Source organism: Misgurnus anguillicaudatus, unplaced genomic scaffold, assembly GCF_027580225.2.
Source record: "Misgurnus anguillicaudatus unplaced genomic scaffold, ASM2758022v2 HiC_scaffold_34, whole genome shotgun sequence".
NCBI lineage: Eukaryota > Metazoa > Chordata > Actinopteri > Cypriniformes > Cobitidae > Misgurnus > Misgurnus anguillicaudatus.
The window spans coordinates 1,041,677-1,054,192 of NW_027395284.1; the positions used below are offsets into that span (position 1 = coordinate 1,041,677).

Here is a 12,516-nt window from a genome sequence, read left to right on the forward strand (position 1 = left end):
ATCCGATCACGCATTCCGTTATCCTCGACATACGGAGCGTGCGGTTCATGGCTGCGTAGCAACGGGTGACGCGACCCACACCACGGGGCGCAACTTCCGCTCCCGAGCACTTTGGAAAGTAATGCTTTGACTCGTTTTAACGCGTTGTTAGACCCGACATGTGAACAAACACTTGAACGTTTAAATCAAAAATCAAACGAATATAAAATAAAGTGAATGAAAATCTTTCTGCGGGCCAGATTATGTTATATTTTTGAAAGGTGACGCGGGCCGCAGAGAGGGGGAGGGTGGGCTGCAAATGGCCCGCGGGCCGGGAGTTTGAGACCACTGCAATGTAAATGAATGTTAAGCTTAATGATTTAAATTTTAAATTCTATCAACTAATTTAACTTTTTAAAAAAACAAATATATTTGTTGAATTTACAAAGAAATTACACAAACAAAACATTTTAAAATTATTAATTAATTTCGGGAAAGCAAAATAGACTATAACACTAGAAGTGCATGTCTGCTCTTTAGCCCTGTTAACAAACTGTTTTTCCAAAATGAAATTTTTCAGGAAAAACTTAAGAAAAAATATAAGACAATTATAAATTCATTTTGTTTGTGTTCTTGACCCATTAATTTTGACCCATAATGGGTAAATATTGGACAGAACCCATCGCTGGGTTATTATACCTCATGGTTGCAAAAAAACAACAACCTAACATTCGGTCGTTTCTTGCATGGGGTCATTTTAACCCAGCAAGTTTTCTGTCCAATATTAACCCATTATGGGTCAAAAATAACCAAGCCATTTTTAGAGTGTACTATGCGCATGTTGTATTTCCATTTTTTTTATTTGCAGTTATGCAAATGTCAATGAGAATAAATCAAATTTTTGAAACCAGTCTCATCAACAATGCTAATCAGAAGTTCAAATTCTATGAAAATCTCATTAAAGTCGCAGTGAGTATTACGTATTTCATATACAAATATATATAAACTGTTTGTGTGTACTTTATTTTTGAATTAAGATCATGAAAATAACAGATTAACAGATGTATCCTGTTTACAATCATTTCACTAAAGTAGCCCACAAACATTAATTGTTGTCTTAAATACTGTCTTTATACATTTCACTGCCTATTTATTTTTTGTTAGTACTCTAGATACCTCAATGTACATTAAGTGTTTTTTTACAGATTGAAAAAAGTTACAAGAATCTGCCTAACTACATTCAAGGTTCAGTAACAGTCATTGGCTTCAGGTATGTAAGTCTAAAGTATGTATACTCAAATGTCACCGGAAATGTGCCATTGTTGTCTCTTGTTCCAATGTCTTCTTACTGCCATGGTTTGTGTTTTGCTCCCTAGGTCTGGTAGCATTATAGCAGACTACACGATTACTGCAAACAGCACCAATCTGGATGTTACAGCCGCAAACACACACGTTTCTGACTTTCTAGCAGCTGTAGGAATCCCTTTAGCTCAGGATGCTTTTGCTGAAACTGGTAGAAAATCTTGAAACATTTGTATTTTTAAACTGGATCTTTTTTATGGTGTTTATTGCACATTCTTCTGTCTCCCATAAGATTAATTTATCATTTCATTAAACTAACTTAACTAATATTATTATGCGTATCGCATGAAAAAATAAGAAAGGTCAGATGAGCTGTACTGCCTTTACTTTCAGTGGAAACAATTTTGACATCCAAAGATAAATTGTATCCCCTGCAAGATGTGGAACTGAGGTGTACACGTCCTGATTCTGTTGTGGGAACAATAAAATGGAGTGTGAATGACAAAGATCTTGCAGGAAACAAAATACACCATTACAAATGATGACATCGGTAGCACTCTTATTGTAAAAGCTGTAAGTGAAAGTGACAATGGTGAGTTACAAGAATGATCTTTGTCTGTCAGTAAAGTCTTATTAACACCCCTTTTTTGATAAAAGGAGATAAAACCAACGTTTTTTTTTTATCAGTATAACACTATGACGATACTATTAGTTTAACTGCCTAGGTGCACATTGAATAATTGATTGATTTGATTTTGCTTTATGAATTAATAGGCTTACATGTATTGTTATCTTTGTTCACTTGCAGGTAGATACTCTTGTATAATAGAAAGGTCCGCATTACCTTACATTCAGTGGCAAACAGTATCTATTGAACCACTTCCTAATATTATGTTGGACAAAACTTATATACAGCTTCAGTGTCAAGGCCAGACTGTCGAACTTACATGCTGTGCAAATGGTTACCCGGTTGAGTGGTCTGGGATTCCTGATGATGATGAAGTGATAAATTCAGGTTGGGCAGACACAAAGATGTTGTTTTATTTGTGTGATGTTATTACTTCCAATTTAAGTACATTCGGTTCCGAGAGTTTACACTGAAACTCTAGGATTCAAAATCGAGCTTGTATTTCAAATAAAGTTTAAAGCTACAGTCTGTATCTTTAAGCTGTATATACAGTAACTGCAGGTTAATAATGTATTTATCTTCACATGGGTTAAAGTCAAATGATGTCAAAATAGAAAACAACAACAGAGTTATTTTAAAAGTCTCTTTGTTTGGGAACTACTTTTGTGAATCTCATAACAACTCAATAGATGGAATAGCCATTTCTTAATATTACCGTTTCTTGTTCACAAAGTGTAGTTTTAAGATTAGTTCAGTTGAGAATATAATATCCAAATCTGCAGTCGATTAGTAAAGATAGTGCCTATTTGAACATTTGCTTAAAAAGATTCGGACCCAGAGATTTAAGGGCTCGTTATAGTTGTGCGTAGGTCCTACGGCGTAGCCGCGACGGCGTAGGTTCCGCATCGGTTTTCATTTATACTTTTGCGTCGTAGTCTGCATCGACGTGCAAACACACGCGCAGGCCGCTGGTAGGCAGTATCCACGCCTGTAACCACAGTAGCAGCGTGACCGTCAAAGAAGAAGAAGCTTGGCAAGGTAACCAACAAACAAAGAAGAAACAGCAACTTGTTGTGTATGATTTGAGAAGACCAGCAATGATGGAAGTAAATAAACAGTGACTTTTGTTGCAGTTTGAGTTAATTCACTCCTCAACTTGGCCATTCTTTGTTTTCACCGTCACATATGGAAATACCTATGACGCAGTTTTTTTACCTGACGGGAGCTACGGCGTAGAACCTACGCACAACTATAAATCACCCTTTAGACACACCAGTGGACGTCAGTGTTCACTTACGCCGCTGACCACCGCCCTATCTGGGCCACATCTCTGACAGGGATTCCCCGGCTCTGATGTAGGCCTATCTGTGTTTGATGCTCAAAAACAAGATTAAACCAGCAGTATTTAGTGTCATGAAACTATTACTTGTTTTCTTATTCATATTTAGTGTCTTTTGTGTTGTTATTGTTTTGGGGCAAGGTAAAAGAAAACCTTTTATATATATATATATTAGTGCTTTTCCATTTAATTTTGCAGTACAAGCACTCACTTTATTATTGGACTAAGTGTCAGAGAGATGCTGCAGTGCTTACCTGGAGTTCCAAGGTGGTTCCACATACTATTAACGGGAGGAGAGAGATGGCTCTGCTTTCATAGCTTTATTCCAATTGTATGTTACCCATCCACATGATATGACATCATTGCATATCCAAGAGCGCAGATCTTCAATGGGATAATCACTTCTGATTGGGATTTACAGACTGTTTCACGAGCTAGGGAACTTAATGAGACACAAGGAGAATGTTTAAAAATAGTGCGTGTGTCTGTGTGTGCGTGCAGCTTTTCCAGTCAAAGATGAGCAAATGACTCAAAAGCCCCACTCACTAATACTAAAATGACCAGTAGGTGGCAGAATGATACAAACAGTGAAGCGGTTACTGTTATGTTATCGGTACAATATCGCATGCCTGGGAAGAGCTCTTATCAGATTCGAGAACCAAAAAGAACTGTTGTATAATTATTTATATGGCACTACTATTACTACTACTACTAGTTACTACTATGTGCTCAATAACTGATTTACCAAAAAAAGTTATGGATTGTAGTTGTAGGAAAAGAGAAAAGATTGTAATGAAAGAAATTAATCGTCAGTCATTAATCACCTGTTTTAGGTTTTAAATGAAATTTTATATGAAAATCTGTTCTTTCTCAGTATTGTGTGAATACCAAAAAGATACCAAATAATTTCACTGGTGGAATCCCATGAACCCTATTTTACTGTATGTTTTATTTATTCACTTTTATTTGCCTGTTTTATGTATCATCAGGATTTGGCTGTATTACATTACAACATAAAATCTCAAGTTGTGGATCTAAAGAAATCCTCACATGCCAACTAAAGAACATGCCAGAATTACAGACATTTGATTATAGCAAGAAGACAGTCCAAGTTCAGACAGTCAGTGGTGAGCATTAAATCTCTCTTTCTCTACATTCAGTATCAAGTTTGTTATTCTGTTTATGTTATAAATAAACAAAATGTCGTTTTTTCTGAACATTAATATTTGCAAATTTCCAGACTTTAAGTGTATAAGTGACACACTTGGAGTTGGAAAAATAGGTGACATTGTAACAGGATTGTGTGAAAAAGGCCTGGAAGGTCTCATAACTTATGAATGTAAACAGACAACAGATCTCAAATATAACTGGGCAGAAGTACAGAGAAATTCTGTTGTTCAAGCTATCAAAGACCTTGAGAGGAGATCTGAGGTAATCTACCGACCAGATTGGCCCTGTCCCAAATGGCACACTCTGGACTTTTGGACTTCCTCAGAGTCCACACTTTGATGATATCATGTAGTGCAGACCTTAGGGACCCATGACGCGAGTCCATGAGGGTGCACCGGAGTCGTATTTTGAGACAGACTCAAGCGTCACTCTGGAAATAGGAAGAAAAGTTGGCCATCAGTGTGAACTCCTCCCTTTTGTCATTTAATTAGTCTGATTTCTCTTTCGCAAGGACCTCTGGGTTGATAAAGTGCATGAAGCCTGCTGCAGTAAGCGAGCATGCGCAATTTAAGGCCACAAGACCGAAAGTCCACATGAAGTGCCCCATTTGGGACAGGGCCATTGATTCACAAATGGAAAAATGTCTATTATAAATATTTCTAGTATTTACATTGTCTTCTTATTTTGTAATGTAGGTTTTAGTTGTGGAGGATATCCCAGTGTTTATGACAGATCTCAGTAACACTGCAGTGCAGAGTAATACTGTGATAACACAATCTGCTGACACTGTCCAAACCATTGTTGACATACTTAATACAATTGCTGGTATCTCACAAACTATTACAATCAGTCAACCTGTGATGAAGGTATGTGTATGTAGTTTTGTATGGAAATGTACGATTGATATATTAAATGTATGCAAATTAATGCTTGTTGTCTTCATCATCCATCATGATATGGAAGCTGAACTAACCGCCAAAGGACAAGCATGTTGTCGTCTGAGACAACATAGTGTAGAAACACGTGCTGTAGAGCGGTTTGTCTGTTTAGATCTACTGTAAAAAATCGCAACACATAATGGCGACTTCCATGTAAGGGGATCTGCAGTGTATGTAAAAACAGATCATTTATTATTTCATTTTGAAAGAATATTTGGGGGATCATTTAAAAAATGCATTTGTTATTTTTTAAGAAACAAACCCATATTTAAGAGGTTATAAAAAGAGAAGTAAAGAAGATAGGATGAAATGTTTTTTTTTTATTTTGTTTGTTTACTAATTTGTTTGTTTAAAAGCAGAAAGACTATTTTTTATTTAATATATTTGTATGTTTATATATTTATAGAATGAAATATTCCTGGAAGGCATTTTGTGAAACTTAAGTGAAAATCACAAAAAATGCTGGCGGCCAACTTTTTTAATAATGGCTTGGGGGAAATTTGTTTGTTTATTTGTTTTGTTGATTTTTTTTCCAGGATTTTCTTAAAACAGTGGACATCATTGTATCAGATGCATCTAAAAACACATGGACAGAATTGAACAATGGCAACAAAACAGAAAACAAAAGCACTGAACTTCTTCAAGCTATTGAGACTATAAGTGACCGTCTCTCTTATGACGAATATATAATTATGGAAACCTCCATTCAGTTACACAGAAAAACAATTACAAACTCATTCACTGAAACATCTTCACTGGAAAACTCAACTACTAAGATTATTATACCACATGTTTTTAAACCGACCCTTATAACCACTATTATCTTCACAAAACTTGACAATGTTTTACCAACTCGAAATACTTCTAATAATGACAACAAGACATCAGAAAACTACATCAATGGAGACTTGGTTGTTGTTAGGGTTAATGAGGCAATTAACAACATTTTATTTACTTTCAATACTACAAATACATCATTGAAAAATCCTCAGTGTGTCTTTTGGAACTTTGATCTCAACCATTGGGATTCCACTGGATGTAAAGTCAAGAGCTTAGAGAATAACATGGTTACATGTGAATGTGACCACACAACCTCTTTTTCAATCCTGATGTCACCGTTTGCAATTGATAACCCTGCCTTAGACTATATAACATACATTGGTGTAGCTATTTCATTAGCCAGCTTACTTATGTGCCTCTTCATTGAGATGATTGTGTGGAAGTCAGCAACAAGAAATGACACGTCGTACATGCGTCACGTCTCAATAGTCAATATTGCTGTGTCATTGCTGATCGCAAACATCTGTTTTATCATCGCAGCTGCAATTGCAGACCAAGAGCAGCCGATCTCACTTGGTCGCTGCAGTCCAGTGGTTTTCTTCATGCACTTTTTTTACCTGGCTGTTTTCTTCTGGATGTTCATTTTAGCACTTTTGCTGCTTTACCGCACCGTCATAGTTTTGTCTCAATTGTCCAGAGCTAAAATGGTGGCCATTGCCTTCACTGTTGGTTATTGTGCACCTTTGCTTATAGCGGTTATTACTGTCGCATCCACAGCTGGACATCAACACTATGTCACAAAAGAAAATGCATGTTGGCTGAACTGGTATGAATCTAAGGCACTGCTGGCATTTGTGATTCCAGCTCTGACTATCGTTGCCTTTAACCTCCTGGTTTTGATTGTGGTTGTGAGGTGGATAAGAGGGATTGGTGCTACAACTCAATCAGATGAGAAACACACTCTTGTGGTCATTGTCCAATGTGTGGCCATTCTGACTCCTATCTTTGGTCTAACATGGGGATTTGGCATTGGAACCATGGTGTCCCATGACTTTAGCATTCATGTGATGTTTGCAATCTTCAATTCACTGCAGGTACCGTTTTATTTGTTATTTATTTATTTACAGTAGATGCTGTCTGTTTTGTGTACATGTGTTACAACAGCACTTTATATATTTATTACACGGCTCTTTTTGAATACGTAATTCTGATGTTCATTTTTTTTTTTTTTTTAATTGTCATTAACCACAGCATATCCAAAAAAATTATACTGGACTGTTTATTTGATTTTTTTGGGGGGAGAAGGGGTTAAATGTTTTATCCCTGTTTTTTGATACCTGCATGTTTTAAAATCTAAAATCAATGCTTTGTGTCTATTTAGTGAGTCATTTGACAAGTAGCTGTCTAATAAGCAGTAATGATAGTCAGTCATTGAAACTAAATAAACTCCTTGTACAAGATACAAGATCCATCTGTTTTACATCAGGGTTATGATCACCCTGATAGAGTACAGTACATTATTCCTTAAATAACATGTTCACCATAATGTTATTTTATTATAAGACTCATATTTAACAAATTAATTATACAGCGGCTGTGTAATGTTGTTTTCATCTTATGTATTTGTAACACTTCTTTCAATAGGGATTTTTTGTTTTGGTGTTTGGAACACTTTCAGACAGAAAGGTATGACTTTATTTTGTTGCTTTGTGTTTTGGCAAATTCCTGTGATTCTTCTACATTATACTGAATCTAACATTATAATCAAAACATTGGAGTTTACTTTTTTTGCCTAATGCCACTAAATACAGTACAACATTGTATGACATTAAATACCTGTTTCATCTTCCACTTCATGTTAAATGATGCTTAAGTCTTGGTGACACATGGTGTTTGGTTGCAGGTCCGAGAGTCACTGCCAACAAAGCTGTTATTACAGAATCTCAGTTCCAATCATACCAGGGTAAGTTATATTATATAAATCACACTGCATAAAGCGGACTGCATCTCTATGACCTCTTAATTCTTAATTTATGCTCTTTATAGTAATTTATAAGGTTTACCTTTACCATGACTCTTTATTACAGAGCAATAATCCAGAAAGTGAACTCTCGCAAAGGATAAGTAAGTCTCTCTCTCTCTCTCTCTCTCTCTCTCTCTCTCTCTCTCTCTCTTTCTCTCTCTCTCTCTCCAAATATACATAAAGCCTATTTGTATGAAAAAATAAAAAATGACTGGACATTTAAAACAATGCAACAGTTCTTAAGTAACAAATAACTATTTACAGATGTGAGCAGTATATATGACGCAAGGAGTGTCTCATCATATTCATCTTCTAACAGCTCCACTGCATCACGCACCTTCATGAATCGATAAACAACTGTATTGACTTAGTTTTATTTAAAGTCATTGATTTTGCTGTTTATGTTCTGAGATAAATACATTAAGTAGTTTTTGGTTTTATTATATAATGCACTTTAAATCATGTTGTCAACAGTATGTCTATGAGCAGATAAATCTAGGGGACAATGGGGATAGTTGTCACAGTCTTTACTTAACACAGTAATTTCTGTTAAACTTAAGTTCTATACATAACTTAAAAGTCTTTGCTACACAAGAAAGTGCCACTAGTGCACTTTTATGAACAAAACAGAAAAGAGCTTTCGGAATAGATGTTGGGGGGCAGTTATGATCTAATGGTTAGAGAGTCAGGCTTGTAAACCGAAGGTCTCAGGTTTGAGTCTCACAGCTGGCAGGTTGTGACTGAGGTAACCTTGTGCAAGGCACATTTTTCCGTTTTGCTCCCCAGTGATAGCTGCCCACTGCTCTGGGTGCATGTGTGTTCATGACTTGCAATGCATGTGTTCACTACTTACTGGGATTGGGTAAATGCAGAGGTCACATTTCGAATATGGGCTAAACACATCAAGTTTACGCATTTATGTAATTGAACTTTCAACCCTCAAATCATTACTGTGACCTTGTGATAACCTTGTTAACTAAATCTCCAATTCTAAATCAAATGTTGTGTATTTTCTTAAAATGTATTTTTTTTTTACTGAATTTTACAAAATTTACTCAGATTGACAGTGCTAATTTTTTAGGCTAGACTGAGGCTATGTCCACACGAAGCCGGTGCATTCCCTATCCGATCATTTTTTTTCCTTGCTCTAAAAAAATAATCTGTAAACACGAAACCACTGAAACCGACTGAAAGCGGTGCCACAGATATACACTATACACGGAGAAGAAGACTTTGAGCATGCGCATAACCAACGTATGGTGTTGTCCATTATCGCTTGTTGCTCACCACAATTGCATAGAAGCAATAGATTTTGCTGTAATAAAGCTAGTAGGCTTTAGTAGCTTCTGTAGCACGAACACAATCACGTAGTCCGCCGTTATTGTTGTTGCTGTTACGTGTGACGCTTCCGGCACATGATGTGATGACGTTTTCCCTTCACAAAATATACGGATTGGCTGTACAGATGAAACCGCAAGGGTGTCGGTTTCAGATTTATCCACTTTAGGACCCGGTTTAAAAAAATAGCGGATTCAGTCTCCCAAAACGCCGGATCCGTGTGGATGAAACGGCAATAAGATAACAAATTTATACGTATGCAGTGATACGCGTCTCCGTGTGGACAGCCCCTGAGGCTTTTCAGTTGGACAAATTGCATTGTGTATTCTTATATTATTTCGCTTGGATTGAAATAAACAAAAAATGAAAGATATATGGCTGCTTCACCAATTATGGTGCATATCCATTTGGAATGGTGAAGATAAACACATCTTAAGCTAATCATGGACAGTTAAATATGGTGGATATTGATTTAAAAAAATGGATAGGAATTAAAACTAACAGTCACAGGATTCGGGATTATTTGCAAGGTAAAATGTTTTCAGTTTTGTTTATATCACATCTATGTCCTGGGCTGTTTGTTGCAATAAACTTTGCCGATAAGTAAAAAAATTAACAACCAGATGATATTTAGGTTACTGCAATATATTGGTCCTTCACTACTAGATATTTCATTAGACCAGAAAAGACCAGAATGGGTTATTTCATGCAAGTTGCTTGGGACATCACATTAAACAGCCAGCTATTTTGTAATTTATCATCCCATTTACTTGGTTCTAATTATTTACAAATATTATAAGTCATTTGTACTACTACACTAGTAATGGAATTTATTTTTCTTTAATGCGAGAGATAAGAATTGATACAGAAATCGATAAAATGTGAATAAAATAGAACAATGTCGAATGTAAAAAGTGTACAATATTGTGAATTTTAAACTAAGGTTTAGAAAATGTTGTTTGCTACTTTAAGAAAATATTTCTTAGACTGGAGAATCTAAGGAACAATACTTTGTAATAAAATTTGGTGTAATAATGCTTTTACATTAGTAGTAGGGGAGAGCGGGGTATGTTGTCACACTTTTCACACTGTCTAACATTTACTGAGCACCATACATCAAAATGGTATAAATCTCATACCAAATGAAAGAAGGAAGTCTTGGGCACATATGTTGTATTCATAACATCTTTATATCTTATCTCATTACAGAGTTGTAGACTGTTGAATAGTGACTGTGCACTTGTGACAATTTGCCCCATCGGAGGGTAAGTTGTCACACTAGGGCGGGTAAGTTGTCACACTAGATTATCTAAAAATAAGAACACAAATACTTAATTGTGAATATTGATTTTAATTTTTAAACTCAAACCAAACTGGAAATATAAACATCCGTGCCTGGAGAATCTGGAAAAACAATTATTTCAATCCAAATAATGCACATTTCAATTAAGTGGCAAGACCACTTTACTTTGAACTTTGGTTCAAATGTTCTATGGCTTTCACATAAAACCAGATAACTGAATGGAACGCTGCAGATAACTTGCTTAACTTAACATGTTTAACCTCTGAACAAAACAGATGCCCTGTATGACTAATAGGACTCATCTCCAGAATCACAATTCTGACACACATAAATTGCCTGGCCTGAGGTGCAAGCATCATGGGCCCAATTGTTGCATTTTACACATTTTACCCAGGTCTCCTTTGGACGACTCTTTGAAAATGGCTCTACACAGACGAGGCAGAAGCACTCTTCATCATCTGATGATGACTCTTGCATGATTTTTCTTCTTTTAGCTGCCTTGTTTTTCATAGGTCCAGATTTCTGCTTCCCTTTCTTTTGAAACAGCTTTTTGCTAGATTGAGGCTTATTCTTTTCTATATCATGTTTTCTGAGCATGTTCGATGTGTTTGTTTGTACAGGGGCAAGTTGTCAGATGTGACGACTTGCCCCAAAGTCATTGAGACAACTTGCCCCATACTTACTTGTGTGCTAATGTTGTCTAAATCTCAAGTTTAGCTCATCATATCACTTTAGCTAAAGTATCAAAAGACACTTTACTGTCTCCTCTATTTTGTGCAAAATAATCATTTTAAACATTCACACCTAACAAAGTTGTATTGCATAAAATGTAAAGTGATTTTTTTTTACTTTTTAAGCAGAAAAATAAGAAAATTGTGCTAACCTCAGATTACAGTGATCTTGACCACATGTGAACAGGAAGTTCACTATAGAAGAAGAAGTCACATAAAGTGGCTATTTGATTTTTGAGATAGAGCCTCTAGTGTTGGAGTTATTAACAGTGTGACAACTTACCCGTGTGACAACTTACCCCGCTCTCCCCTACTGTACATGGACATTAATATTGTTGCAGTAGCTCTATCCATGCAGTAGAGGGCAGCCTTATTTTTTCCCATACTACACATTTCTGGTTATCATCCACTGAAAAACTTAATTGTATGTCCTTGTTTTTTATATTGGGATTAGCTTAAATCAGGACTAGGCCTTAGTTCAATTAAGAAAATATAACTACTTTTAACAAACATGCCTTACTAAAATTTAGAGGCAAAACAAAGGGCACTGATGTATTTTAAGATATGTCAGTGCAAGTTGTTTTCAGTTTGGACAGCTCTTACATTTATTTTAGTTTAGGACTAGTCTAATGCCTGTTCGGGAAACCGCCCGTTAAAGTTCCACTGTATTCGTGATAACTGGACAAATCCCATAAAGTTATTACAACTGAGCTTAGACATTTTACTCTGACCTGATTGATTGTAATTGTAAGCTAAAAAGTGTGGCAAATACATAACGGAAATGTTAAACATACTAACATTTGTATAAGAGTAATTTAATATTGTGGAATGTGCACCCTTTACTTGTTATGACTTAAGATTCCTGTCCGTGATTGTGGGTGTCTTGTGTCAAATACAATTCATTTTTATAGTGTTATAATAACATTATATACTTTTGGCTGGTAGTGTATGTTTTAAAGCTTACATAAATGGACTTGATATTATA

General features: G+C 35.9%; 1 protein-coding gene and 1 long non-coding RNA gene across 2 annotated transcripts; both read left to right on the plus strand.

The window, feature by feature from the left end:
• The first annotated feature begins 1,174 nt into the window (after positions 1-1,174).
• LOC141363376 (uncharacterized) lies at positions 1,175-4,353 on the plus strand. Its single transcript, XR_012368885.1, has 5 exons — positions 1,175-1,249; positions 1,356-1,492; positions 1,675-1,873; positions 2,090-2,296; positions 4,238-4,353. It is a non-coding gene; the product is annotated as an uncharacterized lncRNA (long non-coding RNA).
• A 435-nt stretch (positions 4,354-4,788) lies between these two features.
• On the plus strand, positions 4,789-9,065 carry LOC141363323 (adhesion G-protein coupled receptor F1-like). Its single transcript, XM_073865959.1, has 7 exons — positions 4,789-4,866; positions 5,114-5,284; positions 5,893-7,230; positions 7,781-7,822; positions 8,040-8,099; positions 8,224-8,260; positions 8,424-9,065. Exons 1-7 carry the CDS (start codon positions 4,789-4,791, stop codon positions 8,510-8,512), a joined length of 1,815 nt encoding a protein of 604 aa, XP_073722060.1. The 3' UTR covers positions 8,513-9,065.
• The last annotated feature ends 3,451 nt before the right edge of the window (positions 9,066-12,516 follow it).

Excerpts from the sequence above, each read along its gene's own strand:
- LOC141363323 (XM_073865959.1), top strand. The coding sequence starts at position 4,789 with ATGACGCGAGTCCATGAGGGTGCACCGGAGTCGTATTTTGAGACAGAC. Across the intron at positions 5,285-5,892 it reads TCAGTCAACCTGTGATGAAG|GATTTTCTTAAAACAGTGGA; the intron begins GTATGTGTATGT and ends TTTTTTTTCCAG. Across the intron at positions 8,261-8,423 it reads TGAACTCTCGCAAAGGATAA|ATGTGAGCAGTATATATGAC; the intron begins GTAAGTCTCTCT and ends AACTATTTACAG.